The 25507-nt window shown below is 39.2% G+C and overlaps 1 protein-coding gene across 8 annotated transcripts in view; it reads right to left on the bottom strand.

Annotated features, from left to right (window-relative positions):
* The window catches only part of AOPEP (aminopeptidase O (putative)), a 340428-nt gene that overhangs the window by 297239 nt on the left and 17682 nt on the right, over positions 1–25507 (bottom strand). For all 8 annotated transcript variants that reach the window (XR_007458796.1, XR_007458785.1, XM_049634244.1 and 5 more), the window contains exon 2: positions 6274–7202. Coding sequence is in view for 6 of the 8 variants with exons in the window: in XM_049634244.1 (XP_049490201.1) it covers positions 6274–7070 (797 nt within the window). In the remaining 2 variants the exon portion in view is untranslated. The remainder of the gene's footprint in view (positions 1–6273; positions 7203–25507) is intronic.

Genomic DNA, 25507 nt, shown 5'->3' with positions numbered 1-25507 from the left:
TGCCTTTTCTCCTGGGATTCTAGGAAACAGAGATAGATCTAGAATGTCAGCAAGGGGAGAAAGAGGCTAGAGTAGAACGCTTGCAAACTTTTAAGTTTGGGACTATCACTTCCTCCTCTTACAATGGTATCACAGCATTATTGTGCATCCCTACCTCAGTCCTCATGAATTTTGTATTGGTTTCTTGAAGCAAGCAAGAAAAAAAAAGGATTAGCTGTAGAAATGTTCCTTTCAGACCTGAAATCTCTTCCAAAAGATCTGCTCAATTCTCTTAAATCTTTCCTTTATAGTGAGATATTAAACAATGAAACTACTTCAGTGGGGGAGGGGGAACATGTTTAAACATCTGGTTTTGATATCAAACTAAAAATACTCCTGAAGTCTACATTTTCCTTGGTCCAATAGCTAAATAATAAATATAATTGAAAAAAATTATTCTCTTTAGTATCTTGCCAACTTCATTCTGGTCTTGTCTAAAACAACATCATAGTGATGTAAGGAATTAAAAACTTTTAATATTACTTTAAATTATAGTGTATTTTCCTAATCAGTTTCCTTATCTTTAACGATGATCCAAGTAAGCGGGGCTTTAAAAATAAATTTCCTATATTTAACTGAATTTCAACTCCAACTCCTGTTCAGTGATGTCATCAGCTTAAACCCAGATTATCTACACCACTTGGCTGGTTCCACGACTATTATAATGATCCTAAGGGAAAAGAGAATGGGTTACCAGAGAGAATGCTTTGGTTTTAAATAACATTTTATTCAGTGGAAAAGAAAAGTAAATGGAAACATACATAAACTTTGAATTAAAGATTTCCATTTCTTTTTTTTCCCTTAAATTTATTTATTTATTTTGAGAGAGACAGAGAGAGTGCAGTGGGGAAGGGGCAGAGAAAGAGGGAGAATCTCAAGCAGGCTCCACACTGTCAGCACTGAGCCCATGTAGAGCTCGAACTCAAGAAATTGTGAGATCATGACCTGAGCTGAAATCCAGAGTCAGATGCTTAACTGACTGAGCCACCCAGGCACCCCTTCTTTATTTTTTTTTTTAAGACTTTTTTTTTTTTTTGAGAGAGAGAGAGCATGCACGCGCTCCAGCAGGGGAGGGGCAGAGAGAGAGAGAGAGAATGAATCTTAAGCAGACTCAGGCTTGATCTCATGGCCATGGGATCATGACCTGACCTGAAATCAAGAGTCTGACACTTAACCAACTGAGCCAGCCAGGCACCACCCTTAAAGATTTTCATTTCTAAAAGTTTTTTTCTTAGGTATACTAGGGATCTAGAACCAAAAAGATATTAAGTCCCCTTCCTTCCCAGCTTAACAATAACTCCTTAACACATTCTTGACTCAGTCCCTGTTCTGAAATAGTTCTTCAAAATAGTTTGAGAGGGCACACACATTCACACTACAAAACGTAAACAGGGTTTTCAAGAAGCATGTTGTATCAAATTGTTACATACATGTTTGTTTTGGCAGTCCTTTTTAAATGTCACCTGTAATGACTGAGGCAAGAAAGAGCATTTCAGTTCAAGATCTTCCATAATCCCACAATGGCTAAACCTCGGTAGGAAACTGTAGCTTTCACACTACCAGATATCTCACTTTATTTTTTTAAAATGTTTTTAAATGTTTATTCACTTTTGAGAGAGAGAGACAGAGAGAGAGAGAGAGAGACAACGCATGAGTGGGGGAAGGGGAGAGAGATAGAGACACAGAATCTGAAGCAGGTTCCAGGCTCTAAGATGTCAGCAGAGAACCTGACGCAGGGCTCCAACTCACGAGTGGTGAGATCATGACCTGAGCGGAAGTCGGATACTTAATCAACCGAGCCACATAGGCACTCCCAGATATCTCACTTTAGAACTAGAATAATAATGGGGAAGAAGAAATTACTGAAAACTATTGGAAGAAATACTCTATTATAGCTTCAAATACATTCTCAGTTCCCCAGAAAACACGGTCACTTGATAAAAATCTCCCTTACAAAAAGGAGGTTTTAAGGTATAAAGATGGTGACTGCTTTCCAAATTTGTAGTTTATTTTTTTAATAAACATTATTTTAGATCAGGTTTAGATTTATTTTTACAAGTGCAAAAGATAATACATAGATTTCCCATTTACCCCATACTCACTTTTATTAACATTTTCCATTAGTATATTTGTCACAACTGATAAACCAATATTGATACATTATTAACTAAAGTCTGTATTTTATTCAGATTTCCTTGGTTCTCCCTAATATCCTTTTTCTGTTCCAGGATATACTATTTTTATCTCCTTCATGTCTCCTTAGGCTCCTCTGGACTGTGACAGTTTAAGACTTTCTTTTCTTTGTTTATGTTAGCCCTGAGAGTTTTGAGGAGTACAGGTTGGGTATTTTTTGAATGTCCCTCAACTGGGATTTATCTGATGTTTTTCTCTTGGTTCCATTGGGATGATGGGTTTGGAGGGAGGACAATCACAAAGATGTCATTTCATCACATCATACCAAGGGTACACACTATCAACATGACTCATCACTACTGATGTTAATTTTGACCTCCTCACTGACAGGTCATGATTGTCAGGTTTTTCTAATGTAAAGTTACTCATTTTTCTCAGTCCATACTTGGTAAGGAGCTAGGAGTTATGTTCCATCTCCTTGAGGATAGAGTATCTACATAATTTGGACAACTTCTATACCTTAGATTTGTCTGTTCGCCTCCATTTGTTTATTCAAATATTTATATCAATGTGAACTCATGAATATTTATTTTATACTTTAGGTCATCATCCAAAACTATTTCACATTGTTGCCCAGCTTTGTTCATTAGGAGTTCTTTCAGATGGCTCCTTGGACCTTGGGCATATACTCGCAATTGCAGGCTACTACTGCTGCTGTTTGAAACCTTCCTTATTTTCTGGCACTACAAGGTGTCCAGGGCTCATCTTGTCTATTTCCTCCAGTCCTAGCCATTCCTCCAAGAAGCCCTGGTTTCCTTACTGGAGAATGGTAAAAACCAAGATCCAGGCACTGTGCTTTTAGACCCTCTTGGCTGACAAGCAAGGAAATTTATGCTTTCATGCTAACCCTTGGAAAACACCTACTTATAATCACAGTATTTCTACATACAACCATCTGTATCCCTCTTAAGCCAAACATAAGTTTACAGTGATGCCTCCAATTCTAATCTATCAGCACATAGATTATTCTAGGGTCCTCCCCTGGCTCTCTGTAACCTCCCACTTCAAAAGTAGGAAACCTGGTTCCCAGGTTTACATAACTGACTGAATTGCTCAATTCCAGTAGACATGTATAGTGGTCCTGGACTTGTTAACCTGTATCCCCATGGGAAATACCTTAATCAACTACAGCACAGTACTGAGGTGCACTGCCTTTTGCCTTTAGTTTTACAGACTCCCCTCATTTCCAAAGTGACAGGTCAGCACCTTCTCCCCCAGCCCCCGCCAGCGAGGTTGTTTCATACATTTTTAATACAGTTAGATTGTTTGGTCACAATGTGCATTCCAGCCTGGGATCCTCTGATCTCCTAAATGATAATTATTTATATATTATCAAATTAAATAATTTAAGTTTTATTTTCAACATGGGGCAGGGGGAGCGTGACAAGGGGAGAAGGTACTGATGGAACTCAAAAGGGAAGGTATTAACAATTTAGAGATTTTCTTAAGTTTCTACTGATTAAAAATAGAAATTTATTGAAAACTAATGTAATTATTTTTTAAACATATTGAAATCTTTGCACATAAAAATGGACATGGTAAAGATCAAAAGTAAGAAACATAGTTCCCTCTTATAATTGAAACATGGATTTTTCTAGGAGCTTTCAGTAACTTTATCCAATTTTCCTAATTGTAAAATGAGAATAAAACATTTCTTATCCAGGACTAAGAATTTATGGTAGGTATGCAGATAGTATTCTGCCACTCAAGGATAAAATGTTAGTTTTAATAAAAGCAGACTCTATGCCTTGGAGAAAATAAGCTCTACCCAATTATATTTTTCATACAATAGTAAAATTTTCTATTTTCACACAATCGTATTCATAAAGCCTAGTAACCCTGATGATGATTAACTTCTTATCACTGAGGAATTTTTTCTGTCTAGCAACCTGGGATCCTTAGGCATTTTAAAGTCCTTAAACTATCCAAACAGTTACCAATATACACCTAGATTTATTCTTAAGCATGTGGGAGAGTTTAAAAAGATTTAGTGGCCATAAATTACCCCAAAAAAAGACAAAAGGGAGAGGAAACATCTTTTGAGGATTTCTTTTTTAAAACAAAATTTATTATCCTCGTAAGGCTGCATAAATGCCATTTATTTACTAACACATAATCACAAATTTCCAAGGATACAGTTTAAACTCCTGCTATGATCATGCATTTTATTGAATTATCAGAAGAGGAAACATTACAAGTAAATTTGCCAAGACAACCTTTGCAGGAACAAGATGTGCCCAAGCACCCCTTCAGTTCCTTTACAGAAAGCAGCATTTATCCATACGTAATTCACACCTGACATGGAACGTAATTCAAAAATCTAATCTCTTTCTGTGTAGTGAGCACTGAGAAGGAAGCCATGTGTGAGGCCATTAATGAATATTTCTTCCAATTACTATTAATAGATTCTTCTTCCCCATTATTTTATTTCAAAAATGAAATATCTAGGAGTATTAAAAACCGATTTCCTAATCAAGTATTCAGAGACCATATGTTGTTAAATCTCATTGAAAACCCTATCCTTAATAATTTCAAAAAATTTTAAAGATACATTTAGAACACCTGTTTCTTTGAGCCTGGGTGGCTCAGTCAGTTAAGTGTCCAGCTTTTGATTTCTCCTCAGGTCACGACCTCCCGGTTTGTGAGATTGAGCCCCGCGTCAGGCCCTGTACTGACAGCATGGAGCCTGCTTGGGATTCTTTCTCTCCCTCTCTCCCTGCCCTTCCCCTGCTGGCGCTCTCCCTCTGTCTCAAAATAAATAAATAAACTTAAAAAAGAAAAAAAAAAAAAGAAAGAACACTTGTTTCTTTCTCTCCTGGTTTCCCAAGAATATCCAATAAGTTATTCTATACATAAATCAGTATGCTTTTGTACTGGTGTAAGTTTGTACCAACCTTGCAATTTCCCAAAGACTGTCTCAGACTCCAACAGAAATAAGACAAGAACTGAACTCATTGTAAGTAGAGTGGGAGACCAGAGCAGAGAGGTAAGATTGGAGGCAAGGAATAGGATAATTAGAGCCCAAAATTAAAGTGATGCTTTAAAAAAAGCAAATCTAAAAGGTTTGAGGGGGAAGGGGGTTAGGGAAGAGATCTAAGCAATTTCCAGAGACGACCACTTCTGTCAAGGGAGTCTGATGCCATAAAAGAAGGCGCTCAAAACAAGATCATGGAGATCAGCATTCCTATCGATTTGCAGTACATTAGCACAAAGACATAAGTAAAATAATGAGGAATCAAAAAAGTTTGATTTAAAAATCCTCAAATTCTAAAAACCTCGAACAATTGTGGGAGGAAGGGCAAGAAGAACAGAACAAATGGCTGCCTAACCTAACGTGCCCTTGGAAATTGATGCTTCATCAATTCCTTCTCTCCACACGAAAAACCCAGAGGCTCCTGGTGTCAAATATGAAGAATCAGTGCCAAAGGAGCAAGTGTGCAGTCTCAGCAGGACCGCCACACCCCACAAAAACACACCATTCCAGTGTTGTGGGGGTTCACGCTACCTGACAACTGACAGTCTGGGAGGCACAGCTGCCAAGACACAGGTACAGTAAGAAAAGTCCCCAAGCAGAGCTGGCGTTATTTGGAACCACTTTAGCAGGCCTCACACCAACAAAGCTCGGCGGCAGTTTGTTCCCTCAGGGGGAATCTGAAGGAACTTTGAGAAAGTATTTGCTCAGAGCCACATATCGCTTCCATCTACAGCACTCAAGTCGCCAGCAGAGATCCCAACAGAGAGGTAGGCTCGGGATTTAATCATTAGGCTTGCCTTTCAATCTCCTAAATCAGAAATACAGGGGCTTAATAAGGTAATCTTTTCATCCTGACTTAAGGGAAATAATCCCATTAAGAGTTGAGCATGCCTGGGAATTTACCTGCTTCACCGTGGGTCTAGGGATTTGAGGCTAGATGGGTAATGCCACAGAATAAAGAGAAGCATCTTTGCAGAGACTGTCTCCTGAGAGTGTCCCTGCAAAGGCTCCTCTCCCAGTGTGTGAGATGAACGGGCAGGGGGCTGTGGGGCGCCCAGATAACCTACCTGCCACTCTGGTCTGAGGTCCAGGTAACTGATCGCCCCTGGGGTTTGGTGCTGTACCGTATCCTTATGGCGTGAGGAAAGTCAGTAGCTGTCTGAGCCCCTGTCTTCCTGATCTGCAAGCTCCAAGTGTCAGTGTCAAACAGGAGTTCCCCACAGCCAGGAGCCTGGCTGCAACGAGCATAATAGTCTAACTGCTCCCTCCAACGATCTGCAGGCAGAGTCACAAGTTCACACACAATCTGATTCCTGAGCTCCTCAGAAACAACTGTGAGCTTGGGAGACCTTGTCAATTTTTCAATACCTGGCACAGCAGCAACATCCACCTCCTCAACCTTTAACACAGATAAATCACAGCAGTCCAACACTAGCAAAAAATCCTCACTCCCATGATTCCCTGTGTCACAGCAGTACTTTGAGCTAGAAATCCCAGAAGCCTGTTCCCAGTTGTCATGGTTACCATCTTTACCAGAAGTATCTTTTTCACCTTTACCACAGATTGTAAAATCATTAGATCTTGTTTTAGAGGAGAAGGTCCTTGTATCTGTCACAGGACTATGGCAGGGTTCAGGCATCCTAAATCTGCAGGCTTCGTTTGACTCTGATCGGCAGGGTTCCTTGGTGGACCCACTCTGTTTCTGGAATCTGTTTCCAGACTCAAAGAAAAGCACTATGGTGCCCTCGATGATTTGACTTTCAAAGTCCACATCTAAATCCAGTACATAGTGCTTCACAAGCATGTGGCTGGTGTTGGCCATGAGAGGTAGGTCATCCCGGGAAGGGTCCAGCTTTGTGTCCATGGCGTTGGTTGTTGTTCGAGAGCTTTGTTAAAATCTCAGAAGGGGCTTCCTAGCTGCCTTAATCTTCCGGAATCATAAATGGCCGCTTACCAAAAAAACACCTGATGTCATAATTATGGCTCTTTCAGTCCCCTGGCAAAGAAGAAAAACACCATTAGACAAAATTCCAAACAAGACCCTAAATGTTCCTACAACCACTGCTTCACTTCAGCAAACTGACTCCCTCCTTAAATAATCCCCCAATGTGGTAGAAGCTCATGGCTAGAAGGCAGACTAATCTTTCTGACTGACATCAAAGAAGGCTGCATTATGGGTTTCTAAAAATATTTCAATTACCAATGGAATGAAAGGGGCCTCCACAAAGCCTGAAGATTCTTGCTCTTAACTAGAACAGTCCTTGTTCTGGGAAAGAGCAATTGTTATGCAAAAGCATAACTGAGCATCACTGCGCCTCTTGTTTTAAAAGATATTAAATGCATCATTTCTAATTTTGTGCATCAAAGATAAGTGATTGTTTCTCTACTGTGATTCTAAGTAACAAATGTGAACGAAGGCTAAATGGCCTCATACGTTTTATTCTTTGAGAGTAATAATTTAATACATAAAATGTAACTCCAGGGATTAATGTACTTTTCACATTAGGCCTGCTCTCATATCAGCACTTCCAGTAAATTACAGGAAAATGAGCCAATTTACCAGGAGTGCATTCTAAGTATTCCTTTGAGATTGTTCATGGAGATTTTTCAAATTTATAGTTAAATACTCAAGGTATATCATTACATCTTAATAGCTGAAAACCCATTAACATTCTGGATAATAGCCTTCTTGTGGCAAACAAAAAGGTCTTCTCACTTGAAAAAAAAAATAGTATGCAAATACCTATAAAAGGAAAAAGAGAAATTAAAATGTAGAAACAGATGTTGTAATAAAATGCCCAAGTTCTTCATAAAAGTTCTGAATCAAAATGTATTCTTATTTTATAATAGCAATCCAGCTATAAGAAAAATTATTTGAAATTATTTCAGTCCCTGTTGTGTACCTAATTTCTTTCAGCATATGCTGTTCTTTATTTTTTATTCTTTTACCAAAAATGAAAACGGGGGAAAGAAATAACAACTCTGACAGGGTAGATATATTTAAAATAATCTTTGTGTTTCTACATATCAGGAGGTATTCTTGTATCAACTACAAAACATCGCTTGCTTGACTTTTCAAGTAAAACTGAACCCTCCCTTTTTATTCTGTTTAACTCCTCCTCACTTCCCCTCAGATTTTATCTGCCTGTCTACTAGACTCTTATTTCCTTCCTTTTAGAATCTCATTCCAGAAATCAAACCTATTGAATTTTCATTTTCTACCTCTCCACAGGCTACTTCCTCAGGAAAATCCTACCTACCCTAAGCGGGAGGGGGGTGGAAAACCTGGCTTCCTGCATCCTTGTCCAATCTGGTTTCAAGCTATTTTCCCGGCACGGAGACCATACTCCCTTTGCATCCGTGTCCTCTAGCCAAAGGGCCTGCTCAACAGTCTCTCCCTAAATATGACCTGCTCTTTGGACTAGGCAGTGGCCATACCTGGAGTGTTCCCATAGCCACCTGCCAAATTCTCTTCTGTCTCCACACCCAGTTCAAGTGCAATCACCTCCTGAAATCCTTCCTTACTCTCTATTCTCCCACCCTTCACCAAACTGTATGTGGCAATATACAGTTTGACTTTAAAAGTAATAGGAACTGAGAGAAATCAGGGATGCAAAGAATATTTTGAGATTACTTTATAAAGAAGTTGGCACTCGCCTGGGCTCTAGAAGAATCAATAGGCGGGGCGCCTGGGTGGCGCAGTCGGTTAAGCGTCCGACTTCAGCCAGGTCACGATCTCGCGGTCCGTGAGTTAGAGCCCCGCGTCAGGCTCTGGGCTGATGGCTCGGAGCCTGGAGCCTGTTTCCGATTCTGTGTCTCCCTCTCTCTCTGCCCCTCCCCCGTTCATGCTCTGTCTCTCTCTGTCCCAAAAATAAATAAAAAACGTTGAAAAAAAAAAAATTAAAAAAAAAAAAATCAATAGGCCAAGGGAGGAAGACAGAGTGTTTTCTTTTCTGCATGAAAGCAATTGAACTTGTCATGTAAAGAATAATTCATAGTCTAACCCTAATAGATCCTTTCATTTACTTGTAAAAATTAATATAATTTAAGAATAAAATGTATTCTATAGAGCAGTTGTCACCACTTTTGTCCCTGGTGGCCGATAATAAGGCAGCCTGAGAATCCCATCCATCCAAGCCTGTTAACATCACCTCGTCACCCTAACTGGAATCATTTGCTTCTCTTCCATGGATTCTTGAGTACACTCCCCATAGCTGCAGTTCTAAATCTTTTCTTCTTTTAACTTTCCAGTTCCATGCCTGCTGACTCATTCTCGGCTAACTATTTGGCCTCCCACTTTACTGAGATTATTTCAAATCTCTGAAACTCCCTCATGGCTCAAGTATCTGTAGTTCTTCACAACTATTGCCTTCTCCTTTTTGACTCAAAGAAAACAATAGTATCCCTTCTCCCCAAAGCTAATTCCTTTCCCCTTGAATCCTAGCTTCTGGGGTATGAAAGGGCCAAATGAATAGCACTCTTCTTGCCCACTCAAATTCTGAACACACTGAAATATAAGATGAGGATATGGCAGAGGGATACCAAAATATCACTATTATTACAGGTGAAGGTTAAACTGGAGAAGATGGTTTAGTGTGGGAGCCAAAGGTACCTGAAAACTCAATCCCAAAATTCAATAGATTTACCCCCAGGGTCACAGGAAACACTGGATCAGGCCAAAGCTCCCACAAAAGGTACCCTCTCCAGGTAAGAATTAGGGCCTGGAGAAGTAAGGAGAATAGCCCTCCAAGGTCAGGACTGCTGGCCTAAAAGCAAAAGGGAGGAACTCAAAGGAACAGAACATGCTCGATTTCTTCTTCCCGCTCCACCTCCTTTAAGAGGGAAGGAGTAAAGTGATCAAGAATTTTACAGTAATTAAGCACCCTTCACAAGACAGGAAATATCAGAAATAAGAAGCTTTCCCTCAAACTCTATCTCCTCCTACTAATTTGGAATCTTCTTACATTTGACAAAAAATGTTTTTCTCTTGCCAACATCTTCTTCCTCTCAGTGTTTCTATCCTATTCCCAATGTTTCAAACACTCCCAGGGGCTGCCATCTTCAAAAACAAACATTGCAATATATCCATATCAAAGCAGTATGTTATACACCTTAACCTAACACAATGTTGTATGTCAATTACATCAATTAAACTGGAAAAAAATAAAAACAAACAAAAACATTCGACCCTGCTGCCTATGTTAACTAAGTTTTTATTTCTTTGCATTCTGGAACTGACAGATTCCTTAGGGCTTAGTGCAACTGTCTAGTTCTACAAATCATGACAATGAGGCCCAGAGAGGTAAAGCAATGTGCCAAGGTCACTCATTTCTGATGCTTTTCTCCTTGCCAATTCTTTCCCTTGCAATTCTCATTCTCCAGCTCTTGTGGCCATTTTCTTTATGTTGTCCAAGTCATAAATCAAATGTCACCTCCTAAGACTGTCTTCCTGTATTCCCATGCTCCCATTCCTATCCTTCAAGTCATATGGACTAGACTCATTTCATACTGTAATAGCTTTGTGGGGAAAGGAGAATTTTTAGGCCAGCCCCAGAAGATTCAGAAGATCACGGTCACCTCTGCATGGTTTCCAACCTAAGCTGTGTACAATATGTATGTAAGTCTGTTAAACTCGTTGCTTATTACACCTATTTCCTCCTTGCCTTGGATTCTTAGATGACCTGAATCTCCTTTCTCGACAAGTTCACAACTCTCACTGATGTCAATCAGGGTCACAGCCCCACGTTTAGGGAAGAACTGAACTAACTGTGGTTGCAAATGCGAGTACGTGGCCACCTTGTAAGGCTTCTCTCAGCAAATAGTAACCATATTTCTAAGCAGTCTGTTGACTTCAGCACTTTTTGCTATTATTGTGCTCCAATTTAAAATGCCAGTTTGTCTCACTGAAGCATTTTTCCATTCTCTGTCATAAGCCATAACATATAAAATTCCCCCCTTTATCAAACCCAATGGTTAGTTTCCAGTGGCTAACCACTGCTGCCTCTAAAATAAGTGTACTGCGTGGTATGTATTTTAAACACTTAAATGATTGTCTTAGCAACACCAGTAAAGGCTTCAAAAGGATTAATGTACAGCAATATTTTTCTTGAGAAACATGGGAGGAGGGGGCAAAAGAGAGGATCAAATGCTAAACAGTTATGGCACACTGAAGAAACTGCCCTGCCACTTTCACTCGCCAAACAGAAGTGCACACACCTACAAATGTGTAAAATAGCCTCTGTAGAGCCATTCCAGATACCTCTAAAGAAAATAATTTCACTCTCCTTTCAAGCTACAAAGCCACATGTGTGATTCTCATGACCCTTCCCTTATCCTGCCTCATTCTGCAGTTACCTCTACCCTTCCATGGTCTAAAAACAACTAGAGATTCCTGATTCATCTTTGTATGCATGGCCACGTTGAGTAGAACGTACACAGTAGGTTCTCAGCAAATATCTGTGGAATTGACATCTGAGGTCATTTATGACTTCTATGTCTAGCTATCTACAGAGCAGGGATTCTGGCTTGCATAGGTTCTAGTAGAAAGTTATGGCTTAAAAAACATCTTTCTCCAAATGGTTCTTTTTCTTCTCATACCTGTCCCTCTTTATGCCACATCTCTTTCCTTGTAAGCAAGTCAAGGGAAAAGGAGAAATTTACCGTATACCACTGAGCACACTATGAGTGGTTACAAAATATTTCATTCTACAGACTACTTGTTCAGAGGAAGATAGCTTTCTGCTATTCCAAGTGTGTTCCTTCTGTAGAATACAGTGATTGCTCTTAATGACAGCCAGTTTACTTGCTGAAGTATACTGTTTCTGGGCACAGTTCCTCAGACACTCAAATGCATATAATCATAGGAACATAGCTTATTGCTGTGAAATTTGATAAAATAATTTCAGAATTAGAAGGAATCTTAGAAGCACAAATGTATTATTTTGTATTTAGAAATGTCACACTGACATATTACTCTGTAACTTATTTCTTTCACTCAGTGGTTTTGAAATACAGCCATGTAGATACACATAAATCTGGCTCATGTCTTGTAAATGCTGCTTAGTGTCCCTATATGAATATTCTACAATTTATCTACACATTTCCCTACTGATACTTAAATCCTTTTAAATTTGTCATTATTATACACCATGCTACAATGAACATCCCTATATAGGTCTCCTGGTGCAAGTGTTCCCTGGGTGAAACACCTAGAAATTCCATTTGGCCTCAGATTAGTATTGCCACACCAACTTTCTTTTGGTTTGTTTTTAACTGATACATCTTTTTTATCTCTTTATTTTTATTGTTAACTGCTCTGGGTTGTTTTGCCTTGAGTATCCTTTTAAAGCAACAGTTGGCTGTATTTAAAACATATAATTATCATTTTTAATAACTGAGGTTAATTTACTTAACATTTATCATGATTACTGCTATAACAGCTCTGATCTCATCTCAACCAATTTATTTTATGTTTTCTTTCTCTTTCTTTCTTTCTTTCTTTCTTTCTTTCTTTCTTTCTTAAATGTTTATTTATTTTTGAGAGAGAAAGAGAGAGAGAGAGAGAAACAGATCGTGAGCATGGGAGGGGCAGAGACAGAGGAAGACACAAAATCCCAAGCAGGCTCCAGGCTCTGAGCTGTCAGCACAGAGCATGACACAGGACTCGAACTCACGAAATGTGAGATCATGACCCGAGCCAAAGCCAGAGGCTTAACTGACTGAGCAACCCAGGCGACCCTATTTTGTGTCTTCTATCTACCATGATTTCTTTGCTACTGAGCTTTTACTTTCTGCTTTTTGCTGCATTTCTGAAATATTTTTTCCCTCTACTGTTTCATAAGTTATACAATCTATTTCTTTAACGTGCCTACTTAAAGTCAATCTCTAGTAGTCTTCTAAATAATAAGACCCTAGAAAGTTTTACCCTCAGTCTCTCCTCTTCCCCACTCTCTGATATATCAGCTTCCACATTATTGTTGCTAATGCCTTAATATCACATTGTGGGGTTTTTTAAGTTTATTTATTTTGAGAGGGCATACATGCAAGAGGGGGAGGGGCAGAGAGAGACTGGGAGGCAAGGGAAAATACCAAGCAGCCTCAGTACTACCAGTGCAGAGCCCAACATTGGGCTCAAACTCATGAACTATGAGATCATGACCTGAACTGAAGTCAAGAGTCAGACACTTAATGAATGAACCACCCAGGCAGTCCAATATCACATCTTTAACAACCCTCATCCAACTTAGAAAAAAAAAAAAAAAGTTAATACTTACTTGTATTTGTTTACCAGATTCCTTACTCATGACTGATTTATGCATTCCATTCATCCTGTCAGGGTTCAATTTTGTTCCAGTTGCTATTGCTACCTGAAAAATTAACTCAAGACTTTGTGGCTTCAAAAAGCAACCATTTGATTCTGTTCTGTGGGTCAGGAATTTGGGTATCACTCAGCTGGGCTATTTTCTGAATCTTATGAAAATGACTACGGCACTCAGTGGTAAGAGGATGGCTCATCTGGGGGCTCTGATGACCAGGAGCAGTCACACACAGCCCATCTAACATAGAGGTTTCAGAAGAGCTGGACAACTTATATGGCAACTGGTGGGCCTCAGAGCACGTGTCCCAAAGGACCAGTTGAAAGCTGAATGACCTTTTCTGACCTAGCCTCAAAAGTCACTGTGGTATCACTCTACCATATCCTATTGGTTTCAAAAAGAGTTGTATAGCTAAGCTAGTCCAGATTCAAGGAGAGGGAACTCAACTTCATGTCTTGATGGGAGAGTGGCTAGGTCATACTGCAGAGTGGCCTGTGAGAAGGTAGACACTGTTATGGCCATTTTGGGAAAATACACTCTGCCACAATTTCCTTGTTACTTAAGTATGTCTTTAGTAATTCTTTCAGGAGTCCATGAGTAGTAAACTTTCAACATCCATATGTTTGAAAATGTCATTATTATATCCTCACTATTGAATGATCACTTAACTAAGTGTAGATTTTAGGCTGATAGTTATTTTCACTTAGTACTTTGAACATATTACTATACTATATTCTGACATTTCTTTGTGCTGATAAGGCATTTGATATTAATCTGCATTTCTTGATATGTATCTGTTTTTTTCTCCCTAGTGGCTTTTATACTTTTTCATTATCTTTGATGTTCTATTGTCTCATTTGATGTATTTAAATGTGAATTTATTTTTATATGGCTTGCTCAAGATTCAGTGTGCTCCTTTAGTCTGAGGAATTCTTTCCATGTATAACGCCAAGTAGACAGAAATTTTCCTTGCCTCTCTATTGAGACAGTGTAATGGAATTTTCTTTCTCCATTTGCCCCTTCATGGCTTCTGGCTTTATACAGGTATCTCAGTCTCAGTTCTCCACAGGTACTAGGTCTATGGCCAAACACCTCTTCCTTGGTATATAATCAGGATCCAACCCCCTTGCGATTAAGCCTACATTTTCCCTCTCCATTTTGGTTAACTAGGATAACTCTTTCTTGGTTGTGAATCTGCATGTGTGTGTGTGTGTGTTATACTTTGTCCAGCATTTCTAAATACTTGGTAAGTTTTTTGTTTGTTATTGTTGTTTTTTAAGTAGGCTCCACACCCAGCATGAAGCCCAACACGGGGCTTGAACTCACAACCCTGAGATCACAACCTGAGCTCAGATAAAAGAGTCAGACGCTTAACCAACTGAGCCACTCAGATGCCCCCAGCATTTCTAAATACTTGAAGGGGGGGGTGGGGAATTCCTCATAATTCAGTTCATCATACTGACCAGAAACCCACGAAATCCACTTTACCAATTAAATGGTCCACAGCCACAAGTCCCCTGGCTTAAGAAGTTTTCATGCAGGCCATGGTTTGCTGTATAACTTTCTAGGCACCATAGCGACAGATTCCCTCCCTTTCATCATCACAGAAGCCTAGAGAGATGATTAAAGACTGAGGGGATAAGAATACATGCAAAGAAGCCAAGATGCAAAGAAAGCTGGACCATATTGCTCATTCATTCAACAACTATGTGGAATCCTCTTCTATTCTCTTTATTAACTTTTTCTCTCTCCCAACCATGTCCTCAAGGAAAACTTTCCAGACCTCACCGATTAAGTCAATTTCCCTATTAGATCTCATAGCACTGTATACTTCTTTATAGCACTATAGTTTTCATTTTACATTTTTTGTTTGATTGTTTAATTAATATTGTTCTTCCTCTTAAATGAAAGAGAGTACCACTTCTGGTAATAGCAGAGTAGCTTATATCAAACCCATCCTCTTATTGATAGCACTCATAAACTCTAGACATCAACAATAAAAATCTGAAGGTTCATGAGAATGAACAGAAAGCTGACAGAAACTGTAGGGAGTTAACACTTGGGAGAAGGGAATGGCACTGAGTTTCCTGGGTTATTGCTTTTCATCTGAGGGCAGACCCTAGTTGGCACTATACTACTAAAATTCAGACTGAGACCTGCAACCTTACTGGCTAAAAAATCAGAAAACAGAGTTCAGGACTGACTCAGTACCTGGAAAGTAAAGAAGGAAAACTTCAGAAAAGGTATGAGGCCCATATTCTGCATATATACTGCCTACTTTTCTATGGAACCCCTGAACCATGCATTTAGAGGCAGACCAAATAGTCCAAGTATGGCTAAATGAACTGAAGTAAGATTTCTGCTGCTGCCCATTTCAGGGAAGGCAAAGTTGAAAGTTTAAGTTCAGTCAAGTCAATTGCCTCCTAATACAAATACAAAACATTAATACTCTTCAGAGGAACATAAATCCAGTTTCTACTAAAGTATCAATCACAATGTCCAAGATAAAATCCAAAATTATTAAACACAAAAAGAAACAGGAAAATATGACCCATACTTAAAAAGCAATCAAATGGAAACTGACATGAGTGGACCCAAATATTAGAATGCTAGAAACAGCAAACAAGGACTTTAAAGCAGTTATTAGTATCATAGTTAAGGACACAAATACCATAATGAATGAACTAAGGTACACTCAGCAGAGAAAAAGAAATTACTTAAAAAAAAAAAAAAAAAGGAAATTCTAAGAACTGAAAAATACTATGTCTGAAATAAAAAATCCACTGAAGTTTAACAGAGATTATAGAAGAATAAGTAATCTTGAAAATATTTATATAGCAAAAATATTTATATGGCAATATTTATATAGCAAATATTATTATTAGCAATCTGAAGACCAGGGAGAAAAAATATGAATCAATGAACAGAGTCCCAGGTACTTTGGGTCAAAGATTTAACATATATAGAACTGAAGTCCAAGAAGAACAGGTGAATAAGAATGCTGCAGCAAAGAATACATTAAAAAATAATGAGCAGTGACAACAACCAGCACCCAGGTTACGGTTCCTAAATACCATTTTCCAATGAAAGGAACTCCTAGGAGGAAGGGCTGATTCTAGGAGTGGGGCAGGAAAAACAGAAGATGAACCTACAGCATCATATAGATCCCAAAAGTAAGAAAGCTTAAAAAAAAAAAAAAAAAGGCAGTGGGTGGGGGAGAATGGGCATCTCAAAAGGACACAGGAACTAACTGCAGGAGCTTCCAATAGCCAAAAGTAGAACAATCTGAGCAGGAAAATAAATAATGACAGTATTGGATTAGAACCCAAAGAGTAAAATAAACACCTATAACTCAATTTTGATAAAAACAAATGATTGATAAATGGGGAAGAAGGGAACATCTTCCTTAAATAATTCCAAATAACAGAAATTGATACTACCTCTTCCAAAAGGCAGGGGTAAGGCTTAATTTCCTTCCCCTTGAGTATGAGCTCCGCTTAGTGACTCACTTCCAACGAATAGAGAATGGAAAAGAAGAACTACAAAATTTAGAGTAGAGAAATGTGGCAGACATACACTTAACCACATTATCGAGGTTAGTATCACCAGTGATAAGTCATTCTGGTATCATTATCCCATCCTATGATTCAATCATTGAGAAGGGCACCTGACCTCTGTAGTATTCTTCTCCAAATCCATAAGCTCAGTTTAAGTATTATAAAACATCTGACAAACCCACACTGAAGGACATTCTAAAAAATATTTGTCCAGTATTCTTCAAAATTGTCAACACAATGAAAAGCGAGTAAAATCTGAAAAACTGTTACAGATTGAAGGAGGCTTAGGGCATGATGATAAAATGTAATGTAGTATCTTAGACTGGATCCCAAAACAGGAAAAGAAGAAAATAAAAAAGGACACTAGTGGGAAAACTGTAGTTATTAGTGGCATTGTGCCAATTTACTTTTATAATTTAACAAATACACCATCATTATGTAAGATTATGGGAAGCTGGGTGATACATATATGGGAACTCTATAGTATCTTTGCAAATCTTCTGGTAAATCTGAAAGTATCACAAAAGAAACCATTTATTTTTAGAATAGTTAAAATTTTCCAAATTTGGTGAGAGATATAAATCTAAAGATTCAAGAATCTGAGAACTCAAGCAAGATAAATGCAAAGGAAACCACAGCTAGGTGTGACACAAACTGCTAAAAACCAAAAATAAGGAAAAAAATCTTGAAACTAGCCAGAACAAAATGATATTACATACAGGAGGAAAATGACACAAATGACATCTGGCGTCTCATCAGAACAACACTTATCAGAGAGACTGTTAAAAACTGAGAACAAACTGAGGGTTGATGGGGGGTGGGAGGGAGGGCAGGGTGGGTGATGGGTATTGAGGAGGGCACCTTTTGGGATGAGCACTGGGTGTTGTATGGAAACCAATTTGACAGTAAATTTCATATATTAAAAAAAATAAAAAAAAAAAAAGAACAACACTTATCAGAAATCATGGTAGCTCAGAAAACAATGGAATGATATCTTGTAAGTGTTTAATGAATTTGGGGAAGCACATTTGCCTCAAATATATTAGTCCTAAAATACTATTTATTTTATAAGAACAATTTACTAGGAAGCTCTTGTTTTTGTGCTTAGCGTGACGGCAACCCATTTCCGCTTAAATTATCCAAACTTCTGAATAAAGGGGGCCTGGACCAATTTCTACTTTAATTTAAAATTGGTATTTCCTCTTACTTACTTTTAAATTTTTAATTCTTTGTATTTAAAGACAAATGTATACTCTAAAAGACTAATCCTCTCTCCAAAATACCTGGCTCTTTCCTTCTCAGTAGAAATGCTCATGAATCACGGACAAGTTGACATAGCATGGAGCAGGTTTTCCACCCAAAAGTTTGAGTATCTATTAAAGTGTCTGGCCCCTCAGAACTCTTCTTTCAGCTGCTCATTTTAATACCTTGCCAATTTGATAGCAATGGTTCACTGATGCCTTAAACAGTTAATAAACTTTCAAAGTTGAAGTTATTTTTAAACAGCAGAAACAAGCCAATCAGATAATCACCATTATCTCTGGTACAGTTTTGATCTTTGAGTTTAGGATATGCCAATATGCCTTCAGTCACTTTATTTGGTTTCCAGCATTTTAACATTAAGCTTTCCCCTTTTGTTCATTTCTTTTTATTTTTCTTCTACTTCAAGTAAAAATGCAGTGTTAAAACAACATTAAGCTATATGTTTTAACTGAACAAAGTACCAGGATATTCAGAGTTTAAATTCCCTCTGGAACCCTAATTCTAACAGCCTGCACTGCACCCCCACCCCACCCATGGTATAAATATATGCTACAATAGGGTCTTTCATTGCAAAACTCATACCTGTGAGGCAATGTCATTTATCACTGAGTAAATAATGCAAGATAACATACTGAAAAGGGGATTTTGCTTTATTCCCTTAACTATAAATAAAAATATGTAGCACTTTTCAGGATTACCATGTGGTATGATATGTATGATTTAATAAAGATTAAATACCAATCTTTAAACCAAACTGTAAATAAGATAAACTATGGTCTCTGGTCTCAAGTTTTAAATAGACTCTCTTTTCTTTAAATTTACTGCTTTCATGAAGCATATAAGGGTGACTGCATATAATTTGTGATCCTGCAATGAAAGAGCTATTGTGATATGTATATGTGGGGGAAAAAACACAACAACTGGAGTTAATGTTGTTGTGGGAATTAAAGAAAGTGCCTGTGATGAAGATCAGTGCAGTGAGGCCAAGTCAGAACTAGAGTCAAAGGCCTTTTTCCGGATAAAGAAAGCAAATCACTGTCAGCTGTGGCTTGATTTATATATTATAACCAGTCGGGGCGGGGGAGGGGGGAGGGAGAGAGGTCTAACATGTGAAAACAGAAAACAAAAACTGATTTTACTCACATCAGTATATGACTGCCCTGAATTATGTTTGAACATGATGTGATATGATGGAATTCAGCTTCCCTGATGGCAGCTTGTGTTTATTCTGGCTATTCTGATCCCATCTCAGCATCCAGATGCCATTCCTCTCTGGTGCCTAATGTGTTTATGCTCACAGTATCAGCAGGCATTGGGTTGCAAAGATCAGATTGGAAGTGATTTCACTCTATTTTCAAAGAGAAAAGAATTTATCCCTTTGATTGCTACTTGCTTGCAAAGTAGAACTTGTTCCAGTTTTCTAAAAGTGCCACTTAAACTAAATTATAGCAGAGTGATCGCAAAAGGATTCCTAGGAGAACACATTACAGTTACAGAAAATAGAAATTTCACTTTTCTACTCCTTTTTCAAGAAGTCATACTGACCAGCAAAGGCAGTGGAAAAGTTCTTTACCTGCTGAACTGCAACATCTCATTCCTCCTTAGGAGATGTATCTTCATCAACACTGATTTGTTTCCTGGCACTAACAACAATTAAAGGTTTCATATAAACATCTAAACTTTAAAACTAGAAAACAGCTTTTCTGTGTAAAAACTGTTAGACATGTCAATAGAACACAACAAAGAACTCATCAATCATAGCGTGGCCTGTTGTGGATACACCTCTCCAGACAAGCTGACTTTGTCCTCACAGAATCCCTTTATCCTTCCCCCTTCCTGTGTTCTTTGCCGTCTTGTTGATGGCACAAGACCTACTAACATATACTGACAACTCTCCATTATCCAGAGGCAAAGGCCATGATTTGTCAGGTTTTTTTTTTAAGTGCCTTTATGAAAAACTGGACACTAGCGAAAAGCAATGAAAACATCTGTTAGAGATAATCTATCTAGAAGAAGAAATAATTGATGTTTACTGTAATACTATTCTATTCTATTTTTATTCTTTATCCCCTTTTACAGATGAGGAAATGATGTGGGGAGAAGCTAAGTGTCCAAGATTACCAAGATTTGAACTCAAGTAGTTGGACTCCAGAGTGCTCTTGCCCTCTACTGCAGGGCAATCCTACAGAGTAACCACGGCATGCCACCGCGTGTTAATGTCACAGGTAAAACCAAACAGAAGCCCATCATAGAAAACCGCAGAGGTGAGGGGAAAACCTAGAACTGGGTACAGGAGTATGAAGGGAGCAAAATTAGGTCAGGGAAGGGAGGGGTGAGGACAAACAACAGACACTGCATCTCTGCCCAGCTCTTGTCCCGTTCTAATACTTTTTTTTAAGTTGTTTTGTTGTTGTTGTTGTTGTTTTTGGTGTTGTTGTGTTTTTTGTTTTGTTTTGGTTTTTTTTTGAGAGAGAGAGAAAGAGAGAGCACAAGCAGGGGAGGAATAGAGAGAGAGAATCCCAAGCAGGCTCTGTGTTGGCAGCACAGAGCCTGATGTGGAGCTCGAACCCACAAACCATGAGATCACGACCTGAGCCAAATCAAGAGTCAGATACTTAACCAACTGAGCCACCCAGGTGCCCCTCCCCCATTCTAATACTTAAGAGAGAAGTCCATGAAAATGAGAAATTAATTAACAGATGATTTTGACAGGTAGAGGGTTTTAAGGTGCATTTCAAATATTATAATGTTTACAGTACCTAAAACATACTTGTATTTTTTCATACTTTTAATGAATAACAATTGTGTTTCTAAATATCAGATGTAAGTTTAATTAAATAATTTTATGTTAAGTTCATTTCTTACCACATTTTTATTCTTCTTTGAACCATGATGGGGATTATACGACGCCCACTCCCCATCTCCCCAGAACTCTGTCTCTCAGTAACTCCTATTTACTGAGCAGTGATTGGAGTATGAAGCTGAATTTCCCAGGCTGGACCCATGCTGTTTCGAGCCATTTCACCAATGCTCTCACCAGGGCTTCTGAGTCCCTGCTCACTGAACTCGGACCACATCAGTGTTTCACCCCTGTAATGCCCTACCATGCATTTTCGGTTTTGAAGCCACAGAGACTTGAGAGTTCCCATCCATTTCTCCTGCTAACCACCCTCAGTTTACCATCTACCAGCAGTTACTGGGTTATGCTCCATTCCTGTTCAGGCAGAGCCCATTCCCACCCCCCCAGGCTCACTCATGACCTCTGCTCTCCACTCCTGCTCCTGCCATGAACACGGCCACCGCCTCCTTCCTTCCCACATCTACTCTCCCACCTCCCAGCTGATAGGAGCCTTTAAAGCTGCTCAGGTTCTCCTACAGCAAACAAAACAAAATAAAACAAAACAACAACAACAACAACAACAAAAAACCCCAGTAACAGCAAAATATGCTTTCCCTTACTTGGCCCAACAGTACCATTCGAGCTTTTGCCTCTGTCTTACTATCAAACTTTCCCAGCCAATAGCCCATACCCTCTTCTATTTTATGATCACACATTTCTTACAATGTTGAAATCTGGTATCTGACCATACCACTTCACTAAAAGTTTATTTTTAAACATTCACAGGGATTTTCTTCTTGCCAAATCTAGCTTGACCTCAGTCCTTTTCCTTGACTCTCTGTGGCATCTGTCACTACTAATCTCCCATCACCTCCAATGATTCCTAGGAGACTATACTGTCTACACCCCCTCTTACATCTCTGCTCTCAGACATTGGATGTCCCCCAGGCTCACAGTCCTGGGCCCTCTTCTCATTCTGGAATCTGTCTTTTGCTCACATCTCTGGTACTCAACTAACCTCCCTATGGAAAGGACTCAGCTCCTTACCTCCAGCTCTGTCTTTAAGTCCCTGTCCTTACCTTCAAAGCAATACTTCTCAAACTATCTGTGGCGAGGGGCTAGTTATTTTTTCCCGTTACAGGTCAACACTTTTGTAAAACATAATGAAAACAAATCACAAAAAGAAAAAAAACCCTACAAAACACAAGCCCTGATTATTTTATCATCGGATTTAACATAAGCGCAACCAGAATAAACCATAACATGGGAAAGAAGAAAATAATTACTATAATAGTTTTTTTAATGTTTATTTATTGAGTGAGAGAGAGAGAGAGAGAGAGAGAGAGAACGAGAGGGGGAAGGGCAGAGAGAGAGGGAGAGAGAGAAACCCAAGCAGCGTCCGTGTTGACATGGGGCTCAATTTCAGGACCATGAAATCATGACCTGAGCTGAAATCAAGAGTGGGACACTCAACTGACTGAGCCACCCAGGCACCCCACTATAATAGTTTTTAAATGATTACTCTCTGTTTGAGCACTGGCTGGCAGACTACTAAGGAGCACTGCTCCAGAGGCCTGCAGGGCATGGACTGGGCCCCTACCATTCCCTAACACGCACCAACTTCCACACTTCTGTCTGCTATGGCAGCATCACCTTCCACTGGGTCTAAGAGTTCTGCCTCATCTTGACTCCTCCCTCCTTTGTAACTCTACCCAATCAATTATCAACCTTTAAATTCTACTCCTTCAAATTCTTTCTTTTATCCAGCTCTTCTCCACATTGCCTGGGACAACTCTAATCCATACACTAAGACCACACACTTGAACTATTATACAACAACCCTCTAAATGAGTCTCCATGGGTGGTGAGCAGTCATTAGTGCTATTTACAAATATTCCCAGTTCTTCTTCCCCAGTCCCTAATCCTCATACATAGAAGGACTGCAATTTCTGGTAGCCTGTGACTGCCATCTAGTTCTAGCCAATAAGTTATAAATGGAAGCATGAGTGTCACTTCCAGGCCTAATATTTAATTGCTAGTGCATGACCTTCCAGAGTGCTCTCTTCTCTCTTTGGGCAAACAAAACATGAGAGGGTGGCTTTTCTGTCAGCCTGGATGATTATAAGTAGAGTCCCCAGTTGAGCTGTGATAGACATGCAGCATTAGCAGGAAACATACCTTTACCTTGTTAAAACCACAAAGATTTTAGAGTTATTTGTTACTATGCTAACTTAACCTATTCTGACTCATACACTCTGTACCAAGCCTCTCCTCTCTCTAAAACCATACTTACCACGACTGATTCTTGAAGTGTGAATTTAATATCCTGGCTCTACTAAAAAAAAAAAGCACCTTGAATGAATTTCTATTAAAGAAAAATGCAAACTCCTTGGCATTCAGAACTCTTACCAACCTATTTTTTCAGTCTTATCCTACCAGACTAACCTCTCATTTCCTGAACTGTCAGGCTCCCTTCCAGTCACCCACCAACCCACGCCCCCAAAAAAGGAACACTTCCCTTCTCTCTTCTCTTTATGGTAAATAATCAATTCTATCTACTCAATCAAACTTTCCCCCACAGCTCTACCAACAGCTAACACTGAATACCTGTTAAGTGCTAGGTTTTGTTCTAAGCATTTGTCATGTATTAACTAATTTACTCCTCAAGTAACTCTATGAGATGAGTACTATTATTATTAAACTCATTTTACAGATGAGGAAACTAAAACATGCGGATTAAGTAACTTGCTCAAAACCACACAGCGAATAAATGACAAAGCCGGATGAACCCAGCAGCCCATCCTCCTAACCACTGCCCTCTACTGCTTCCAGGACACTCTGTCTCCCCTTCCACTGAACTTCCAGGACACTCTGGAGATCTCCCCAGTACATAACCTTGTGCCCTGCATGACCAGTCACTGATGCGTGCAGGCTTTCTCTATTAAGCTAGACTGTAAGTTCCTGAAGGTCAGGGAGCCACGTTACCATGTTTTGTATCAGTCAGTAAAACGCTGCTGAAAGAGTCCCTTCTGTGATAAAAGCACAGGTCTACCAGACAGGAGATCTGTTAATCATGGTTTTCATTTTCTGTATTTGATGATGCTTTGACATCTTGGGGCCCTGCTGCCCCCAGACAGACAAGTCTTTCCAGGGCTAGCCGATATGCAAATCAACCAATCCAGAATTCACATCCCCAACCACCTCTTTTTATCTTTTTAATTTTCTCTTTATTTTATTTTTCTTAATATAATTTATGGTCAAGTTAGCTAACACACATTGCATACAGTATGCTCTTGGTTTCGGGGGTAGATTCCCATGATTCATCGCTTACATACAACACCCAGTGCTCATCCCAACAAGTGCCCTCCTCAGTGCACATCGCCCATTTTCCCCTCTCCCCAGCCCCCATCAACCCTCAGTTTGTTCTCTGTATTTAAGAGTCTTTTATGGGTTTGCCTCCCTCTCTGTTTGAAACTATTTTTTTCCCCTTCTCTTCCCCCATGGTCTTCTGTTCAGTTTCTCAAGTTCCACATATGAGTGAAAACATAGGATATCTTTCTCTGACTGACTTATTTCACTCAGCAGAATACCTTCCAGTTCCATCCACATCATTGCAAATGGCAGGATATATATAAACCACATCTTCTTTATCCATTCATCAGTTGATGGACATTTGGGCTCTTTCCATGATTTGGCTATTGTTCAAAGTGCTGCTATAAACATTGGGGGTATACGTGCCCCTATGAATCAGCACTCCTGTATCCTTTGGATAAATTCCTAATAGTGCAATTGCTGGGTTGTAAGGTAGTTCCATTTTTAATTTTTTGAGGAACCTCCACACTGTTTTCCAGAGCGGCTACACCAGTTTGCATTCCCAACAGTGCAAGAGGGCTCCCATTTCTCCACATCCTCACTAGCATCTGCTGTTTCCTGAGTTAATTTTAGCCACTCTGACCGGTGTGAGGTGGTATCTCAAGGTGGTTTTGATTTGTATTTCCCTGATGATGAGTGATGTTGAGCATTTTTTCATGTGTCAGTTGGCCATCTGGCTGTCTTCTTTGGAAAAGTGTCTATTCATGTCTTCTGCCCATTTCTTCACTGGATTATTTGTTTTTAGTGTGTTGAGTTTGGTTAGTTTTTTATAGATCTTTGGATAATAACCCTTTATCCGATATGTTTGCAAGTGTCTTCTCCCATCCCGTTGGCTGCCTTTTAGTTTTTTTGATTGTTTCCTTTGCAGTGCAGAAGCTTTTTATCTTGATGAAGTCCCAATAGTTCATTTTTGCTTTTATTTCCCTTCCCTTTGGAGACATGTTGAGTAAGAAGT

The sequence above is a fragment of the Panthera uncia genome, chromosome D4 (assembly GCF_023721935.1).
Source record: "Panthera uncia isolate 11264 chromosome D4, Puncia_PCG_1.0, whole genome shotgun sequence".
NCBI classification, from domain to species: Eukaryota; Metazoa; Chordata; class Mammalia; order Carnivora; family Felidae; genus Panthera; species Panthera uncia.
The sequence above is the reverse complement of the archived record's forward strand: the minus strand, read 5'-3'. Positions and strand labels throughout refer to the sequence as shown.